Source organism: Calonectris borealis, chromosome 3, assembly GCF_964195595.1.
Source record: "Calonectris borealis chromosome 3, bCalBor7.hap1.2, whole genome shotgun sequence".
Lineage (NCBI taxonomy): Eukaryota > Metazoa > Chordata > Aves > Procellariiformes > Procellariidae > Calonectris > Calonectris borealis.
The window spans coordinates 62,084,121-62,104,950 of record NC_134314.1 but is presented as its reverse complement, the minus strand read 5'-3'; the positions used below and the strand labels follow the sequence as shown (position 1 = coordinate 62,104,950).

General features: G+C 39.8%; 1 protein-coding gene across 2 annotated transcripts in view; it reads left to right on the top strand.

Annotated features, from left to right (window-relative positions):
* ARHGAP18 (Rho GTPase activating protein 18) overlaps nt 1–14,414 on the top strand; it is a 68,873-nt gene extending 54,459 nt beyond the window's left edge. Inside the window, exons 11-15 of one of the 2 annotated variants that reach the window (XM_075145811.1) lie at nt 1,134–1,340; nt 2,146–2,292; nt 7,940–8,064; nt 9,289–9,350; nt 12,028–14,414. In XM_075145811.1, the coding sequence (XP_075001912.1) occupies nt 1,134–1,340; nt 2,146–2,292; nt 7,940–8,064; nt 9,289–9,350; nt 12,028–12,119 (633 nt within the window). In that variant the 3' untranslated portion in view covers nt 12,120–14,414. The remainder of the gene's footprint in view (nt 1–1,133; nt 1,341–2,145; nt 2,293–7,939; nt 8,065–9,288; nt 9,351–12,027) is intronic. The other variant, XM_075145812.1, reaches the window with a different exon arrangement.
* The last annotated feature ends 6,416 nt before the right edge of the window (nt 14,415–20,830 follow it).

The following is a 20,830-nucleotide window of genomic DNA, read 5'->3' as shown; positions in this document are numbered from 1 at the left end:
TTCAGTTCAAAGTTAATGCTGAAACTAGCGATTCTTTCTTTTTTCATATTTCACAGAAATATTTTTCAGGAAAAAAAAAACAACTTACGACCCTAATTCCTCCCAAATGACTTTTAAGAATGTGACTTGAAATTTTTCCAGGAGATTGCAATAGTAATCTCCCAGTGAGCGACCTTTTCTCTTACAAGTTTCGTTCCTTTTTTTGCAGCAGCAGTCATTATTTCCAATGCAAAAACTAAAGTGTTAGAATACTATGGATGAGAATTTGCTTTTATGAAAGGAGTTTAGCTCTTCATTTTTATTCCCCACTTTTCTCTGTGCTGTTTGTTTCTACTCTCAATAAGCTAGAAATTTACACTTCTTATTGGTATTTGCAGCACGTTATGCAGAGTCTCCAATTTGGGCTTCTCCTTTTGTAGCGAAGCTATTAATCTTTTTTGGAATATGCTTACTATTAGAATTGCTACAATCAAAAATGAATTTGCAGGATTTGCAAAACAGGATGCAGAACATCTTCTGTTACAGACAAAAAATCCTATTAGGTCTTATTGTTTAAATATTACTTTCTTTTTGAGTTTCTTTACTGTGTGGAGGCAGTCAGGAGGGCTCCTGAGTTGAGTTACAAATATCTGGAACTGAATTAATTGAAGATTGTCAGTTTGTAACTGGCTACCTGTCATTCACAATGCAGTGGTTTACTCACAAATTGCTTACCCTACAGAACTAGCCATTCCATGTTTCCATAACCATGACAGCTGGCACTATTGTGTTCACTTTCAATTTAAGAAAAGCCAACAGTAATGTTTTCAAAAGCATCTGTGGGATGCTACTTATGCACCAACCTAATGAGGGTTTTGGAAAAAAAAAACTCACTGTGCAGGGCTTCAAAGTCACCTGAATGCTTTTGAAAATGTTATCCACAAAAATAACAAGAATTATTTACTTCATTACTTAAAGAAAACAAAAATTGCATTACAGTCCTGTGAACAAAAATATCCACGCTCCCTATTATTGATTGCTTTTCATGTGGTTTTATTAGGAATAAAGAGCTTTTGCCAAAAATATGTAACATCAGGTTTCTCTCTAACTTTTTCATGTGCAGAGTTGAGCTGTAAGTTCTGCTGTTATTTCAGGTACTGCTTGAATTCCTCCAAAGGGTAATTGATCATCGAGACAAAAATAAAATGACGTTAAAGAATGTTGCGATGGTGATGGCCCCAAACCTTTTCACATTTCATGGGTTTGGCTCAAAGACTATTGAACAAAGCGAGTTTGTTATGGCAGCTGGAACAGCAAATGTCATGCGCTTTATGATTCAGTACCAAAAACTTCTCTGGACAGTAAGTGTATTCTTAAGCGGGGGGGAAATCATAAATTTTGCAAACAAGGCATCTGAACAAAGAAGTAATATGAACTTACTTCCATTATTTAGAGTCAGATCAGCCCCGTCCAGCTGGGTTCTTGCTCATAGGTAACTCTTATGGGAGTGAAACAGAATCATTACATCTTACTGTAGAGTTAAGCTCTGATGGTCAGAGTTTTAATATGGTGTGTACCATATGTGAACTCAAAAATAAGTCCTTGGGGGATTTTGGCTTATCAGTATGCATTGTTATGAGGAATTTATTCTTTTCTGCTTAGAGATATTAGCAGGAAATATGGTGTTTTAGTCCATTTCCCTTTTGGGCCAAACTTTGTATTATATAGAACATGTTTTGATAAAACATGAAGTTGTGCCACGGTCTCAAGCAAAGCTCTAACGTAGACAGACTGGAGAAGTTCAGGCTTTTTTGCCCATCAGCAACTTTAAACAATTTTGACCTTTGCTGCATGTGAGGAAAAGTTATTAACACCATTGTACAGACTAAGTGTTGAGTGAATTTTTTTGGCTGAGGAAAGTAAAAACACTGCATGATTCCACCTCTTTTCTCCTGAGAGCTTACTGGATGGAATATAACATCACAAGTGGAGTGGTTTTTAAATTGTTTTACAGCTTTATATTATTTGAATCTTTAATTATTACTGGAAATAAATACTATTTTTTTTGAGTTCTACCTGACAATCTCTCAATTTACAAAGTTTTGATAAGTTAGTTACTTAAGGAAATTATGTAGATATTCATACTTACTATCTATATTCATCTAGATTCCTAAGTTTATTGTTAACCAAGTGAGAAAACAAAACACTGAAAGCCAGAAGAAGGAGAAAAAGGACAAAGCTATGAAGAAACTTCTGAAAAAGATGGCATATGACCGGGAAAAGCATGAGAAGCAGGAGAAGACCCCTAACGATGTAAGGAAACATACATCTGAAATACTTTATTAATAAGACTATCATCTCTAGTGAAAAAATGGATATAGCAGAGGGGATATCTACATTTATTTAACTGAGAATTTCAATAGATAGCAAGTTAATATGGGTTTCATAGTTTATTACCAACATGACACATTTAGAGGGTTGGGCTGTTTGTTTGTTTGTTTTCCCAGATTTTTCAAAATATTTCTATTCTGAAAAATGATATCCCACAGGTTGTTTCAGTTTGGGCATCATAAACAAGTATGTTAGGTCTGCATCTATAGAGGGAGCAAGTGTTGTGACAACAGTCAGTATTGCTGAGTGCCACAGTACCCACATTTAGTGCATTGCTGCCCAATGGAAGTCACAGCAGACCATGTGTTTACTTAAAAAATAAATATTTAGATTTCATTATTCGATATTTAATAGTGTTTGGAAACAAAGCTAGCATTTAATCCTTCTTCCTGCTTCAGGAGTTTCCAAGCCACTGAACTCTTTGCCTTAATGAATCTTTAACTATTCCTTGTAAAGTGGAGCACGCTAGAGCATGCACAACCAGCCCACCCTAAGAAACCCCAAAGGATCAAACAAATGTAAAAAACTGATAAACTGCTTCTTATGCAGCTATTGTCCAAGTGTCTACTCCCAACTTACCCCTGTGTATATAATCTACAGTTCAGTATCTCTGCATTAGGTAATTGACTTCTGCCAGACCCAGCAGCGATGTCAAGGCATAAGTTTCGGTGTAACACTCTTCACACGTTCTTTATAATGAGGGAAAAAAAAAATCCTGTGGTATTACAGTGTGAATTTTTCCTGTACTTTAGAAATATTTTAATTGAACTGTTCCCACTGACATGGAGCCTTTTCAAAACTATATTTCATGTATCTTGAAATTTCTTATTATTTACAATTTCAATGAAGTTAGTAATTACAATTTTTTAAAGCTCAATTAGCCTATACAGTATAGTATCTTAATTATAATGCATTTGAAATACATGATTCCAAAGTTGTTTTAAATACGTAAACAGGTAACACCAAATATGTGTATTCTGGTAACATAATGAATACATACCATATTTAAGTGGTGTGAAAATACCACCTTGTGGGTTGAAGTCATATTGAAGATTCTGGTGAATTAGAGACATCTTGTGGTAGCTTGTAAAAATGCATCGGTCTGAATGGTCTCTGTTTTTCTTATCAAGTCTGTATATGGCAAACTGTTACAAAAAAGGGTCAGATTCTAATAAAGGCATTTTTTTTATGCTATTAGGCCAAAAAACAGAATATGGCAAATGAATATGCTATAATATCCCTCAAATCTGCCTGGTTTGAACTTGCAAGTATGCCTTTTTTTTTTTTTTTTTTGAATGTGCAAATAGCTGGATCCTTTGGACAACTGGATACAATATCTGCTGGAGACTTCTGCTTCATTTTGTATGCAATATTTGACACATCTCTTAATGTCCAAAATTAATTAATTCCCCAGGCATCACTTTGCCTTACTTTCATATCTATTTCTATGAAGGAATCTGTACACAGAATGAGGACTTACATACAATTTTAAAATAAAGCTAATTAAACACTGACATGTGTTTTACGCTGTCTAATAAGAAAAGGATTCTTTGAATACAATTCAGTTATGATGAGATGACGCTTAATGCTGCCATCCCCTGTTCAACATAGAAATAACAGCAAATACACTGAAATAGGCAATGCTCTTGCAACTTCAGGTATTGGATTTTTTTGTAATTCGGTGCTGTTGGTCTTTTAGAGTAAAATATGCCTTTTTAATTCATTGGAGAGTTAGGGCTGAAGTCTCATGTAATACATTCTTACCCAAATGTAAATGTAAAGTTACTATTCAAGAATTTTCTTTAAGCCCTAGAAATCTGTGGGGATATCCTTCAAAATTAAATGGTAGAATTTTTCACAAATCCTTCATGCTTATTTGAAGCATTCAGTAATTCGGGTGCCTGAGAACATACTACTCTTAAAATCATATTCACAAATTGATAAGGCTTCATTGTGAATGACAATTTGATACATTTTTCCAAGTAAAAAATTGTCTCATTCTTTAAGGAAGATTTGTTGTGGGTTCCCCCCCCCCCCCCCGATTTTCAATTTATACTGCCTTAATTTGAAATTGAGGTGATTTTCCTGTGCAGTTCCTGAACTGCATTTCACTATTAGATGGCAAGTGAGGCACTCCGATTGTGGTGAACCACCACTCCAGTGAAAACTGTTTGAAACTTTTGAGAGTTAATTCTCTTGTGTGCAGTTGAATAAAAACTAAGTAAAAGTTGCTATTTTCTTGCACATGCTGTAGCACCCCACATGATTAAACATAAACGGACAGAGCTTGAGTTACGTCTATACTCTCCAGAAATACCTCAGTATCTGCATTCTTCATGGCAGTCAGCTCATTTGGATAAAATTTCATCTTATCTCTGATGAGGCCTCGCTATTAAACACATTTCCCCTTTTAAGACAGAGGTTAAGTAGCATTTACTGCGAACTTTGAGCAAGATCTCTGTATGGTGCTGAGAGTGGTTAATACTAGAGGGCTCATGAGGGTTAATTGCTTTTCGGGATACCTATGCATACCTATGGCCCCAAGTCTGTGTTAGGGATTAAGTCTTTATGTTGCTATTGGGGTGCATAATGCTCTAGCCAGGCAAAAAAAAGATGCCCTAAGGACTGGAAATTTACCTATTAGCATAGCCAGGTTTATACCATCTATCATTGTATTCCTTTATATGTTGCAATTGTTCCAAAAAAAGGAGCAGTCGTGTTAGCAGCACAACACAATGCTACTGGGCTTATCTAATACAGGTTAGAATAACCATCATATCCCACAGCTGTTCTGTTTGCATAACCTGTTTGAATTTTCACAGTATAACATTACTGACTCTTGCTGAATTTGTTATCCACTGCCAGATTATTTGCTAAAAAAATTGCTACCTGCTAAATCATTTCTCTTTATATAGTTTTACAGTTGTTTGTCCCAAACTAGGTGCAACACTGCAGTTCAAAGAGAACAACTGTATCCCATTTCTTTCAGACTTTGTCTCCCCTGTAGCTAGATCCTTTTGAATTCCAGTTTTGTTCTTCCTAATGCTTGTGCCCCATTCCTGCTTGGTATCATTCACACATTTAATAAGTATATATTATATTCCGTCATCTGAGTCATTAGTGAAAGTACTGCATAGTCACTTCATTCCTCTCTTCATCTAGCCTGATGAATGTTTAAGTGTGTCGTGCAAAATGGAACAGGAGAATCTGGAAGAGACCCACTCCAGATCCTATAGCCAAGCAGCTGCGTTTTTTTTGTCATACATACATTCAAGTCCTTCTGAAAAGAAAAGGTTTGAAAGAAGATGAGTACCTCAGAGGTGACTGCTGTGCCTGCTACAGACTAAACGCTGTAGGCCAGTGTATTTTCCATCAGCTGAGGACATATCTCTCTTCAAGTTTTTAAAGTGTGCAAGTACCTAACTCAGCCAGAGGTTTTAGTGTTGTAAACCTCATCCTGAGAGACCTGTGAGGCAGGAGAGGGGACTCACAACCTAAATAGTATAGGTGACCCACCCTTCAGCATGTTGTCAATCACCTTATAGGTACTTGGCTTATATGTTGTAATGTGAAGCCCTAACTTGGATGTTTTGAACTGTGCTGTGCAGAGAACAGGTCCTTCTGTGACGCTGCTTCTAGATGTTTTATGGCCACATTTTCTTCCCCACCAACTTGCACAGTGAATGGGCTAGGGGATGCTCAGTATCTGTTCTTTCTGTAGCTGGGCACCATGAACATATTGTGCAGCTGAGCATGAGTTCTTGTGTAAATGCAGGTGATTAAAGTGGCAAAATGCATTCATTAGCTGAGCTAATAATGATTCTGTCTGAATAAACAAAGTAATTATTCTGTTTGATCTCTGACCGTAATGTTACAGCTCTGTGGACATTTCTTGTTCCTTCTCTCATATACTCAAAGCAGGCAGATTTTTTAAATAATTTATCATATGCCTGCTGTCCAGAAAAAAAAAAAAGTTATTCAGCTGAAGGTTGGAAAAACTCCATTAAAATCAACTGAGACAAACGATTTTTGTATGAATTGCATACAAAAATAAAAACCAATTTAAATTTACCATGCTGAATTTGATGAAAGACCAGTTAGGGACATCTGCAAATAACCATTTGATCCTTAAAAGTTTCCTTTCTTTTTGCCAGGATCCCAGCAGTTTGGAAAGAGACAAAAGATTTTTAAGCAGGAGTTGACTTCCTAGCAGATGGCTACAGCCACTGTTTCCATAGGCGGAGGCCTTCAAGAACAGATTTGACAAATTTAGGGATAAATGTAGGGAGTTGCTCTTTGAGATCCATTGCAACTGTACGAATCTTTGATTCCATGATTACTACGAAGCAAATTCTCAATTTGGCGATTCTTAATGCTTTAGACATGAATAGTTATTATGTCTAGTATTTTTAAATCAATAAATAATAAGACTGGATATAGAAGGATTGTTTGGTTAAAATTACTTACCATAGCTCATCATTTGTATAGTAATGAGCCTTTAGCTTTTTCAGGAAGCTGTGCTTCTGATTCTGCTCACATTTATACTTGTTCTAGATTCGTTTAACCCCGATGGTTTCAGAGAAGCTATTCTAGATTCACAGGTGCCCAGATTTGTTCATTGATTATGGAGGAGGAAATGTTCAGCCTTACAATTGCAGTAAATAGGGCGGGGGGAAGAAGAGAATGAACTATCATTATCAACCTTGACTACTGAGACTCTTACATTTCTTTTCCTATCAAAATGAATACATCTGGGTAAATGGTAATGTAATACGAATCGAAAAATTACCTCAAGATTTCCAGGAACAGAAATTAGGACCTTATTCACAAATAAATTATGTCTTTTGTAACTTCAAATGTCATGTACTGCAAGTTGAACAGAAAAACTGTCCTTTGGAGCCCTCCTTCTCTGTGACTAATATGATTGCTATTCATCATCAAGGATTTTTGGGTTGAAATAAAATACAAATCCATTATGTAGTCAGACCTGCAGGTTGACTAGCTGAACATATTCTGGAGAATAAAAAATAGGGGGAAAAAGCTGCAGTAGTGAATATCTGTTTTAAAAGGAAATGATATTTGAAAAGAGGAATCACTTAAAGTAGACTGACCCGTGAATACTTTGTGATTTCTTTTTTTGGCATGAAATTCAGATTAAATGAAACTGGAAAGGTTTCTTCTGGAAGTTTTAGCGGGGGGTGATGCAGAGGGGTTGCCTGGCTTTCATGCCTGCAGCAAGTCTTTTCCATATCCATCTCATATGCTTCTTATAGTACCAAAGTGTGTTCTTAATATAGCAGTAATTGTTATTGTTATTCTTAACATCTTTGAAAAATAATGAAACACTACTGTTCTTTTGTTCTAAAGTTCTCCCTGCTGTTAAAAAGAGATTTGAAGGTCTGATGTGATTTGCTGAATTACAGTGTAGTTATATTTCTGCAGCAAAGTGTAGTAGATAGTAGTTAAGTACAGAGCACTGTACTAAGTTACTTACTCTGTATTGTGTTTTGAGAAGCTCATCAAAGCCAGCTGCTAGCAGCTTTGTTCCAACACCGTTATTGCTTTGCAGGCTGATGTTCCTCAGGGAGTGATACGGGTGCAAGCGCCTCATCTTTCGAAAGTTTCCATGGCAATACAGCTGACAGAAGAACTGAAAGCCGGTGATATAGTAGCCAGGTTTCTCAGCCAGAAAAGGTACAAACACATTTTTATTTTGTTATCATTTAGGAAGAAGTGGCTTTTCATATATTATATCAAGAAAAAAGTTTTAAAATACTGTAAGTCCAGGTGAGTTCATGAACTTTTTGGCCAAATTTAGCCATTAGAATACATGCTTGAGGAATTAACTTAATGCTTCTAATGTCATTAAAGCTCACGAAGCCTTCAGGAATACATGAGTGCTGTTAGTAAAAAATTAACTGCTATTTAATCTAATGGGTCAGGAATACTCCCCAGTAACTTTCTGGGGAGAAGATAGAAGGGAACTCCAAGAAAATAAGTCTAGGAAACAAAGGAATGAGGATAAGAGAAAGAAAATATTTTGTAAAAAAATGCATTTATATATAGCAACAGTATAGGTATTGGGATATAAATATGTGTAAATGTCGTGCATGTGCAGTGATTTAAAAGGAAAACTACATTTGAGTCATCCAAATCCATTTAGAAAGGGAAAAGTTTTAATCAAGCTTTTACATCTATTTTTTATATATATGAGCAAAGTAAGAAATCAGAATAGGCTTAACCAAAAAAAAAAATTTAACACAGGTGTGCATCATATATAATTATTCATGCTAGAGCAATAACATGATACACTAGTTGAGATTAAGAAGCTGCTTTTTCCTAAATGCTGTTTTTAGAGGTTTACACTTTAGACAGAAAGTTATTTTCTGGCTGTGCCTTAGCATATATTATTACAATTAAGCAGTGAGAATAATAGAATCCCTTTGTAATACAGGGACTTCATTCTTCCACTGTCTGTTTTTTACTTCTTTTAGTTGCAGCAAAATTAAAACCAGCAACAATGTGGTTTCTCCCACCGAACTAAGGCTTTTTCAGAAATATGAAGTATTTGAGGGGAATACTTATTTTTGCAGCAGCAGTGAAAGAAAAATCAGAGGGTAAATATCAGGCTACTTGCCAGTAACAATGGAATTCTTTTCTAAACCCCACAGTTTTTTCACATCTATCTTATTTTACCTTTTCTATAGTGTATTGCTCACTTGCAGGACTATTCATTTGCACTAGCATGCAAGGGTATTCTTGTTCACTTACTGTATCAGTAAATGAGTATAAACATGAAAGGTTTATGACAGGTACACTGCTGATCTTAATTAGGATGATTTCTCCCGGACATGTCTAAGTGGCCATTGTACAAGCTCTTTTGCAATATAGTCATTCATTGTGTTTTGTTCCTGACAGTGGAAATGTCCAAACGCTCAAGAAAGAAGAGGTTTTTCTTTATGAAATAGGAGGAAATATTGGTAAGAATGGCTTCTGAACAACTTCTTCTGCTAGAACAGGATTCCTTGGCATGTTGTCCATGGGCTTCACTGTGGTTGCATTTTTATTCATGTCCCCAGTTCTCCCTGACATGAAGGTACACAGTTGGGGAGAAGGAAGCAGAGATGTTGGTGTGATCATCGTATTAGTAGTATCTTATTATCTCTCCCAGAGGAAGACGGCAGCTGTAACAGGTGTTCCTGTTACATGTATACGGTGAAGAAGCACAGAAATGTTGGATAGGAAGGTGCTTGAAGTTCATCTTATTCATCTCTTTGTATTGAGGCATAATAAGTGAACTTGCAGTCCTTCATGCTCTGCATTTGAGTGTTGCTTGCAGGATCCTTTGGGGAAAAAAACGCTCAACCAGAAAGATGATCTAGCGATAAAATTTTCCAGTAGTTAGTCTTTCCTGCTCTGTGTCTTCCAGACCCTCTTGATTAAAGCAAATAGCAGATCAGCAAAGTTAACGGCAAAGGATAATTTTGAACACAGTTCTGAAATTTTCTTTGATGAATGCAAAAGTATTTTTGCATTGGGAATCAGTTTCTAGTCACAGTATTTTTCATATGCTCAGGAAAAAAAAAAAGAGAACTAGAAAACAGTATTGGATTGGACTTAAATTTACTTTTTTCTTACTAACCGTGACCTGTTAAACTTTATTTGAAGTTATAAAATTCCATGAATACCCAGTACTTCTGTACTCTGCAAGTTTAAATCCTGTATGTAGATTGCTACTTCTAGCATTTTTCCTTTTTACCTAATGACTATTTTAAATCAATTTTGTGTGTGTGTGTCTAAACCAAAAGACTTAAAGTAAATTAAAAATAACACTTCCCTATGTTCCCTACAACAGATATGTTTTAGTGTTTTCACTAAGTCTGATGGCAAAAAGAAGTTACTAAAATAGCTGGATGCCAGATTAATGTATTATATGTTCTCTTGCATATCCAATATGTACATGCATTTGGTATGCCTGTTAAAGCAGGTTGTGATCCCAGATGTAAGACTCTTTTAAAGGAGAGGAGTATCTTGTTTATTGTACAGAGGTGTAATCATGGTAGAAAAAAGTTTTTGTAAGAGAATTCGAGTGAAACTCGGAACAACCTATTATCAATTTAAACATGTGACAGAAATTGTATGTGTCTCAGAGAAAATACATGGCTAGTTGCAGATTTGCTTTGTTTTGTTATGAAATAGGATAGAAAGCTTAGGTGTTTCCTCTGTCTGAATGCTTTACTTCCAGACAATTTCAACTTTAATCAGCCCTTACCAATACTAGTTCTTATTAATACTCTCAGTTGAGATAAGAGAAACTCCCTGACTTTAACTTGCTGTACAGGTGAAAGTAAACCAGCTGTCCTGATCTTTGCCATTTCTCTCTCTCTGCCCGATGTGACTGACTCGTGCAGAGGGAGCCCAAAAGCGCAAAGACTTGACAGGCTCATGGTACACTCCTTACACTTAGGCTCATAACTGTAACATGTGCAATGCTGCGATCCTGTCCCCTAGCAGATGGAGCTGCTGAAGTCTCCAGACATTTTTTGAGTACTCAGTACACTATAGGGCCTCAGGGCACCGAACAGGACTTCTGCCATGGCTTCATGACCGGGACTGGTTACGGACATGGCAAACCACTGTCCCTGTGCTCTCACGGCCTGAACATCCTGCACTGTGGGGGGGAGAGGGCCTAGTTCAGCTGTGTGAGCAGCACAGGTCATGTAGGTTGGGATAAAAATCCTCGAGGGAAGACAGGCTGCCACCTGGCAAGGAGAATGGATGGAGAGGGAGCAGATGGAAACGAAGCCTGGATGAGCAAGGAGTCTTGCCTTCTTGCCTGCTCTGCGCAGGGAGTCGAAAGAGCTGATAGACAAAGCCAGCTGCAGCGTTGCACCTCCGCTCACCTCCTGCTTCAGGAGCGTATGTGCTGGAAATGTCTGGCTGGCACATGAGCCATCTACCCCAACCACTTGCACGGTGGAGTAGGAGAGGGGCCGTGATGTAGAGCTGCAAATGCGTGAGATAATGCTTTGCCTGTGAGGGAATGGGAAGAGTACACAGATCTTGATGGATCAGCATATGCTATTTTCATCATAGCTACTAGATATAAATTAATTGCTTGTAACGCACCAAGAACACTGTACTACTTTTCCCTCCTAGGACAGTAACCATTACAAGTGCTACGCAGAACTGCTGGCCAAGAGGAGCAGGATAGGGAGTAATGGCTTCTTAGCAAGGACAAACCTTGCTCAAAATTTCCATTTAAGAAGGGGAAAATAACCTGAAATTTTAATGGGCTTCTATGCAAATGTGAACCTAGTGTTTGGGTTTAACCACGAGAGGACCAGGGCATTGCTCCTTTTTTCCTAAACCTTCACAGAGGAGAGCTCCCATGTGCATGGCCTGTGTGAAGAATCTGACCTAGAACGTGCCACAGAGGTGGCACAGCCCCCACTCGCCTTCCTTCTTCCTCTGTCCCCTTCTTCCCCAAGACAGATGGGAAGGGTAAGAGCACTTCCAGGTTTTAGCTGCGTTGTCCTTTGTTTAATACCACAAAGGCTTGAAAACCTAAATGGAATAAAACAGTGACAGGCACTTTGAAAATTGTTTCCTTTCTTTTTTGGTACTGATGTAGCCACACATCTCTTCTGTTTCTAGGAGAACGCTGCCTTGATGATGATACCTACATGAAGGACCTGTACCAGCTCAACCCGAATGCTGAGTGGGTTATAAAATCTAGGCAGAGCTAAGCTTGCAACTAATGGCAAAAGAACAACCTGTGGACTTACTTTGTAAAGCTGAATGTTTCAAAGGGATAGCGTGTCCTTTCAACATTCAACTGTGTTATATATATTAATAGAACCTTATCCAGTTTAAAAAAAAAAAAAGTGATGGAAACCCAACAGTGATTACCAATAAATTTTCAGTTTTACTCACAGCAAAATTTTGGAGATAGCACGGTTTTCCCACTCATATGTGAAATGAGAATAAGTACCTTAGATATTTTAATGGCACTAATCTACCTCCCACCTGGTAGGTCTTGTTTCAGAAGAATTTATTTTTCAAACAGATGTTTAACCTCTTTTATATTAGAGATCTACAATCTGTTTGTATAGAATTGTGTGTTCATATAGGTTTTTACAGTACTAGTACACTGGAGAACCAAATCCTGATCAGCACTTCTGAATGGTACAGTATTAAAAATACCTAAAACCAGTCATATGAATTTCCCAAGTAAGTGTGAAATTCACAGGAAAAAACTGCAATGCAATAGATTTTGTCTTTGGAAGTCCTAATTTTGTTCACTTTCTAGGTAAAGTTTGATGAAAACTATTTAAAAACAACTGTGAAAATGCTTTCTATGCAGCTTTTTTGCTAGATCTTTTAAATATTTTTTATTCTTATTCCAGTTGATTGTATTCTTGAGATTATTTAAAAAAAAAAAAAAAAGAAAAAAGAGAGGACCATGTGACAAGGTGAGTCATTTTTAAAGCTCACCACTCTTGGCAGCGTCCTTTCTGGAATATTGTCATGCGCTAGAAAGACATTTAGGTTTTTCAGCAGTGATATGCGGCCATGTTACATAAACTGGTTTCAGTTTTTTTGGACTTCTGATAGGTTGCAAAGCATTTTGTGAACTGCCAAAACCTGCCAATTACTAGCACAATAAAAACTTTGAGGAAGAATAAAATAACTGTGGAAGGAAACTGTAGTCTAAATTCCGAAGGTAGCAAACCACCAAACCTTTCACTCAAAATCAGTGTAAAGGTCTACTGTGGAGTTCACATAGGCTTTTTGGATATTATCTACCATCAGCTTTATGTCTGGGCTATCCTGGACGGGGCTAGAAATCATTCCGATTTCCCTTACACTGATAGATGCTGTCTAAACCCCTTCAAAAATTAATAGTCCAACGGAATAGTCCAAATCCTTCTCTTTGCAGGGGAGGCCTGAAAGCTCCCCATGGCATTCACTGATAATGAATTATAGTCTGACGTGGCTTGTTGCAGCACGAAGAGCTGTGGACTGTAGCTCCAGAGCTCGAGTCCCACAGCAACACTTTGGGCTCCCTAACTTGTGTACCACTTTCCAGTTTATTTGTAAACTAGCTCAGCTGTGCTTAAGTGCTCACACCTGTGTGCTGACTACCTGAAATAACTACTGTGAAATTATATTCTTGGAATGAAATATTTTCTTTCAGTGCACACACAGAATTATATTGACCTCATAGGGAATATTCTACATACAATCAAGGACTGAATTACATATTTTTTTTTTTTACTTGATCAAAGCCGATTAAAGGAGTAAAGGACCTTTCTGCTGAGCTTTGGATACAGGCCCTGACTGTGTTCTTCCCAAGGTAACCACTGGAACTCTCCATTTTACATCTAAGCAATGAAACAGAACTCTGAAAGGTCTTAGAAAAATGAGACATCTACTGATTAGTTATCCACAGCATACGAACAATTTTGGGGGCTTAAGTATTTATTGTTTTTTAAAGCCAAAGGCTGTCTTCATATGGAAAGGAGGCACTGAAGGATTCTCAAAAGCAGGATAAATAACATAGGAAATTGTTCTAATGTGACTGTACTGCCCTCGAAGCTCATCTCGTTGGGTACCCCTGCGTGGTATAGCGCTATGCCACTATGGGTGAACCCTGTGAGACAAATCACTTTTGTCAATAGAACAAACCACACTCCCTGTTCTTTAAATGTAAAGAGTAGAGTAGAAAACCAGTACAACGGTTAGGTAAATATTTATGAATCTAATGTAATAAATATAAGGTTTTTTTGTCATGTAATACAAAAATGATGTGTGTTTTCATAATACATTATAGTTCTGTAAAAGATTACTTGTTACTGGAACTCTAGATGTTATTTTAATCAGGAGCAAAGTGCAGATGATAGGAACAGCTGTACAGTTTCAGTATAAAATTACAAGCGCCCTGTGGCTATGATCTCTTAAATAACTTTGTTTCTGGTTTAGTGCCATTATCTTTTTTTAATTTAAAAAGCTCTTTTATAATTAAATGTTGTTTTTTCTGACTTCTTTTCTCATTTGAATTCTTATATTTTTATGTAAAACATACACAATTGACACTAAGCGGTCATTGTTTTTTAATTTCACACTTTATATCTGTGTAGGTAGTTTGTAGTTTTGTGTATGAAAAGAGACGTTGATAAGTTACAACATGAATGCCTGCTGGAAAAGAAAACATTGGCTAGAAGTTTAAAACTTTGCCACAATCACAGTGCACCTTAGCTAAATCCGTAATATAACACTTACTGGGTCTACGTGAGGGAACAGCAACCCTCTCAGCATTTATTGAAAATACTGGCTCTTAATTCCTCATAATTAAAGAATTAAATTAGGACACAAGGGGGAAGTCCAAAATGCATCCAGGTAAGCTGATAAAAATCTTTTATAATTAAGAAGACAACACTGCTTGGGTTGCTTATTCGAGGCAATTTGGCAGCTGATTGTTGTTTGACTGACAACTTGAGAAATGCATCTGCAAGTTTTTTTTTTTCACCTAGCTGACAGATTAATTGATTTAACACTTAGTGTGCAACCCCATGCGGGCAGAGCGGCAGGGATGCATCCGGCAAAGCCAAAGGCCTGCTACAGGACTGGGATGGGGGGAAGGAAGGAGTGGGGAAGCAGGCAGTAGCCCCTCGTACCGCTGCCTGGATGTTGTGGAGCACGTAAGGATGGTTTTGTGCTCAAAAATCATCCTCCAATGTATATTGGGGGGGAGGGGTGTGAGAGGGTCCGCAGTGCTTGCGTCCTCGCAAGCACCTTTCTCGCACTGCCTGTCCTCTTCAAAGACTAAAGGGTTTGCACTCATTTTCCATAGCCTCCTGTAGTTCCCCACCTCGTGTGAAGCGCACGTGCCATCCCTGGATATCCACGGGTGCCAAGAATAAAGCTGTCATCCCAACCACCCGCCCCTGCATGAGCAGCAGCAAGGCAGGCAGCAGCATGGCAGGTTTTTCTCACGTTGCAGGTCAACAAGCAGCGTGTGAGAGTGCTGGTGAGTGGGTCTGGGTGCATTGGAAGCATTGGCTGAGTTTCCGTCGGGCCTTTCGGTATGCGGTGGCATGACTGAGATGGATTCCAGGGGTAAGGAGATGCGTTTTTATCCAGTGAGCACTGACAGAGAAGGAAATGTTTGAGAAAGGCCTGCTTTTTCCAGCCCATTATTTCTTTGTCAGATATTCTTCTTAAAAGCAATGGAACTGGCCAATGAAATATGCTCTTTTACTAAGTATTGAGTTAAATTGCAGCAGAAAGCTAACTTGGCGAAAGATTTGCTAAGTGAATGATTTCCTGTGTATCACACTTGAATATATCTGAGGATTAGACCTCTATTGTGTTTCTATTTTTAAAAAGTTGCAACCATTGAAAAAGAATAAAATGCATATGCATTAATCTTACAGCAATATTTATAATAATTACTTTTTATGTAGAGCAATGCTTTAAAGATCTTCAAACCACTGTTTGTGTTTGCACAGATCACATCCAAGGCAGGTCATCTCCATTTAACAGATGGGAAAAGCGTTCATAAATGGCTTGCCTGCGGCTAGAAGGGGTAAAATCAATCAGATTTGTAGAAGCCAAATATAATCCTCCAAAAATTGTTTTAAGAATCTGCCGTATTGCCAATAACAGAAGTACAGCAATCACGAATCTGAGTTCAGGGGACTATTTTAATAAATACAATACTGTGGGTTTTAGCCTGGTTTAGAAAGGAAAGGTGTCTGGGGTAATCTCGCTGCCTGTGTGTGTCTTCCCCTAATTACTTTTGAATCTGTTGGCAGACTTCAATCATTTTTGGCAAATGGAGTGGGGGGAGGGAATGTCTCAAAAATAATTAAGTTTCCACGAGCTTCTTAAAACTAGGCAACTGGAAGGGAGGCAGAGGCAGTATGAGTCCTTTGTTCAAAGGGAAGGTGACAGTGTAAGCTCAACCTTTATTTAGGCACCAGAACAGATGCGGGAGAGAGACCACACACGTGCTCTGACTGTGGAGGGAGGCTGTGCTTGGAGCTTGCAGCCAGCCATCGGGCATTGGCATCGGGCCTTTGGATGTCAGTGAAATCACTTGCTTGTATTGCCTTCTGAATCTTCTTTGCTGACGCGATGTGGGTGATTGTTGCTGAAGCTGCACTTCTTCTCCTGGGCTGGCTTTTGTGGCGCAGCTTCTCTGCAACTTCTGGTTAGTACGGCCCATCCCATCCCCTCCCTGTGGGCTGAGCAACCCGCTGAGCGCCTTCCCGGCCCGAGCTGTACCCGCAGTTAGCGGCGTTCGCACAGGCAAGGAGGTGGGCAGCGGCACATCTGCTCTCTCCGCTTGTAGGGCTGTTGGGAATTACCTTCATCCTGGACAAAGATCAGATCTAAAATTGGTCAGTATCAAAGGACAGCCTTCACACCCAGGTTTTAAACTGTAGTGGGAATGTAACTTGCCGTTCAGATCCTCTGTTCTGAATCGTACGGAGGTGGTGGTGGTGGTTCGAAATCCCTGCAGATGTTACTGCTCCTCGATTAATCCCTTTTGGGATAATCGGAAGGATCCTTCATTCTTCCTGTGGCACTGTAAAACCCATAAGTAACGCTCATTCACATTGAGAGCCAAAGTCTCTGTATTTTACCTGCCAAATGAGCTCTGTGTTACCATTAGGCCTCCATAAGGCATTAGTCTTGAAAACGCCTGGGTTTTGGTTTAATGGGCTCGGTTCCCGTGAACAGTCTGATCACATGCTACCTCACTAGATCAGGTCCTGCAGTCAGTCAGTTCTGTGCTGCTTTCCCGTGGGACTTCTCGTGCCTTCAGAGCAGTGAAAGTGCCACCTGGTTACTGCATGAACGTGCGTTTGCTGCCCGCTGTGATTCACCGCCCGTTGGGGAGAAGCGGAGGATCAGTCCTACAGCTGCACCTCTTTGTCTCCTTGTCTGAAAGCCGCCCCCTTTGCGTGAAATCCCTGCAAGCTGCCACGGACAGCCAGGCCCCGGGCAGCCAGGCCCCGGGCTCCCGACTCGGCCCTGACTTGCCGCAGCTTCGCTGCCCCATCTCGCGCTCACCCCGCGGCTGCCGGGGGCGGGGTGCCGGGCCGCCGCCAGGGGGCGCTGCTGTGCTGCGCTCTCCTCTGTTGCGTCGCGCTGCGCCGGCCCCGCCGCGGTCCCGCCGCCCGCCCCGCCCCGCCCCGCCCCGGCCGCCGCGCTCCGTGCCGCTGGGTGGGCGCGGCGAGCTGGCCTCCCCCGCAACATGCGGGCTTGGTGACTGTGGGGGCCGCGAAACGGAGTATATACGTCTGATAATGTCCTGGCATTTTTTTTTTCTATATAAATAATGGTAAATCAGTAGCTTGTGGAGAAAGAGAGAATTTAATACATCATACAGTGCTCTAACTGCATATATCTGATCTATACCAGCAGTTACTTGTCTATTCTTGTCCGCTTTCATGCCATCCATCCTGCCAGCTGCCCTGAGAGCTCTTCGGCTTCCCGAAGTCATGTATTCAACTCGGTGTGTTTTTCTCACACCTGCGGCTAGTCGCGCGGTACGTTACTCCTTTACCTGAGGTGGTGCCTCGGGCAGGTACAACTTCAGTGTCCAGTTGTCTGGACACAGTGACACTGCGAGGATAGAAAGCTGTACACAGCAGAAAATCGCAAGCTTGCATGAGTTACCGGAGCGTCCCCTGCGGGTTATCAACATGCAGATGTATGACCCGCTCCAAATGACCCAGAATAAACAAGGGAACACGTAATTGCTTGGAAATGTCTGAGGTTCCAAACCCCGGGCTGCGCTGGATTAGCAACTGGAAATTGGTTTCTTGCTTATTCGCTCCTTCCCCTACTCTGAGAAGAATTGTCTGATTTAAATCTTGCCTTCTAATTTTGGATTAGTCTGAAACGTACAGTGTGTCTAACCTAATTTAGTTGTCTTAATTATTTTCTAGTATGTTCCCACATTGTGCTCTGTAAGTTACAAGGCAAATGAGCTCCCAAGCCCTTACTCCCAAGCTCCTCCTCTGCTACAGTCTGCCAGAAGCTGTCTTTATTCATAAACCTCGTTCAGCCTGCGCAAAGGCAGTTTCTTTCAGCAGGAACCAGAGCCTGAGTAGGTGGAACAGCGTTGAGGATCTCATTGTGGGGCTTCGCATATCTGTGAAAGACAGAGCTGAGAGGTGCCCATCGCAGCATCCCAGCCTGCCTCCTGTTCTTCTGTGCATCGGTCTCACTCAGTACAGCATTTTGCTTCCGTGACTGTAAAATCTTGGGATGCAGCCAGGTGACAGCCATCTGGGATGCTGGTTTTGTTTAAAACACTTGATCTTGAAATAACCAGTATTTTGTGGGGTATGATAAGGGTGAAGCTTTACAGTGCAGTCTTGGAGTCCTGGCAAAAATATCTGCTGGTGCTTTTAATGTGCCATCGTGAACCAAAAAAACCCACATTTTTCTTCTCATTGGGTTTAGCAATGAGAGAACACACAATTCTGACATAGTTAGAAGTTCAGATATGGTTTTGCAAAAAGTAGATCAGAAAACATACTATGCAAAAACCTTTTCAGTCGTTCAACATTTTCTACCGAGATGGTGCATTTTTATTTTTTGTAGATCTCTGCTGGGAGGTTATTCCGATTTTTGTTACATTTTTGCCTTGGCTAGATGGCAGAGGGAGATGAGAGAGAATTATTCTGGTTTTAAAAAAAAAATAAATTTATTGTTAAAAATATTGTTAAGATAACAATGATGGGCCAGTGCGTGAACATGAAATGGAGTACTTCAGAAGAGGATTCTTATTTATTCCAGTTCCTTCCAAGCTGAGAAAACGGGACAGCCAAGTCTGTAGACCAAATGTTTTTGTCATCCGTGCAGAACTATTTCACCAGAAGTCTTCTAGGAAGAGTCAAAAGAAGAGAACACCCATGTCCCCCACCACTCTGGAATGAGGACATGTTCTCCCGCACGTGGTGTTGCTAGCACCCAGAGGCAGTCGTGAGAATAATGTGGGGTTGGTTTTTGTTTTCTTTTTAAATTGGCTAATTTTTCTCTTTGAATGCTGCTGTTGTTGGGAATAATGAAAATTATTGTGAAAACTCAGCATAATTAGAAGATTTTTTCTGTACAACCACAATGTGGGTGTTTTGGGGGGTATATATAGAATACACAGGATTACAATACTCTGCCTTCATTTTTTCCAAAGAATGTCTAAGTTGCTTATATCAAACCCACTTGGATCATTATAAGAGGAATTGAGCCAGTACAGAAGTATTTGCCAAGCCACTGATACACCCTTGGTAAAGCTAGGAAAGAACTATTTATTTTTTCTGCGATGACACCTGTGGCTGTGGCACAGTAAATTCTAAAAACACTTATTTGGTTCTAGGAAACTAAGCTGCATAATTAGATATGCTGATGATGACAGGACTGGTATCCCAGGTCTGTCTATTAGGCGCTGTCTCACAAGTCTGTGTGCTGGTGAGATGTCCTTAAGGTTACAAAATTATTTCCTAAACATTCCATTAAGAAATGCAGAGTGTGGGCAATACTGATTAGAGTGGCTGTTCTTCATTTGTCTCTACCTTTACTTTTAGGCAATTTTAGCCCTCCTACTCTTTTAAAAAGCCCGTTGGCGATATTCAAGACAGAAACAAAAAGGTGGTCTACCCTGTATGATGTTTTTGTCTGTGGCAGTGTGCTTCATCTACATTATGTACAGAGGAAAAGGCCAGAAATAATATTCATCTATGTAACCCCAGAAGGCATAGCTGTTCCCAACAAATATGTTTTAAAGAGGAGCTGGTGTTCTCTTCCCAAGGGGTGCTCCAAAGAGCGTTCCTGAGCACGGGGAGTCTCTCGGTACAGATGTGTAGGAGTGGTTGCTGCTGGAAGTGTGTATATATGCTGCGTTGAAGGATGACCCGCTGCTTCTCGAGCATGGTTGAGTGTAACGTGACTGCATATTTTTGGAATGAAATGACCTCATCCATGCCACTAGCAGAATTGGCAGAGTAATTAGTACTGGCTGCTTCAGCATGGTATCATCGGACTTGGAAAGCTTTGACAGAGTTTCCAGCTACCATCTCAGCTTGTGTGTACACGTGCGCTTTCACTTGCTGCGTCACCCTCTCACCACTGATCTTTGAATCAAAGTTGGAGTTTTTCAACAAAGTGTGAAGGCAGCAAGAAAAACTGCATTTGGCCAGATCAAAGGTCTGTTTAGCTTTATTATCTTGCCTACCTCTGATGGTGGTCAACAGTGGATGCTTAAGGAAGGACTGAAGCACAGAACAAGCACGTAGTCATAATTTCCTAGTATGCTTCCTCAGTAAGCTTGTCACTTGCATGTAATGTCCTTGTGTTCAGTAGCCATTAATGAGGTTTACTTCCACTAATTTTCATAATTGCATTTGAACCCCTGTAAACTCATGGCATTCACCACATCCTA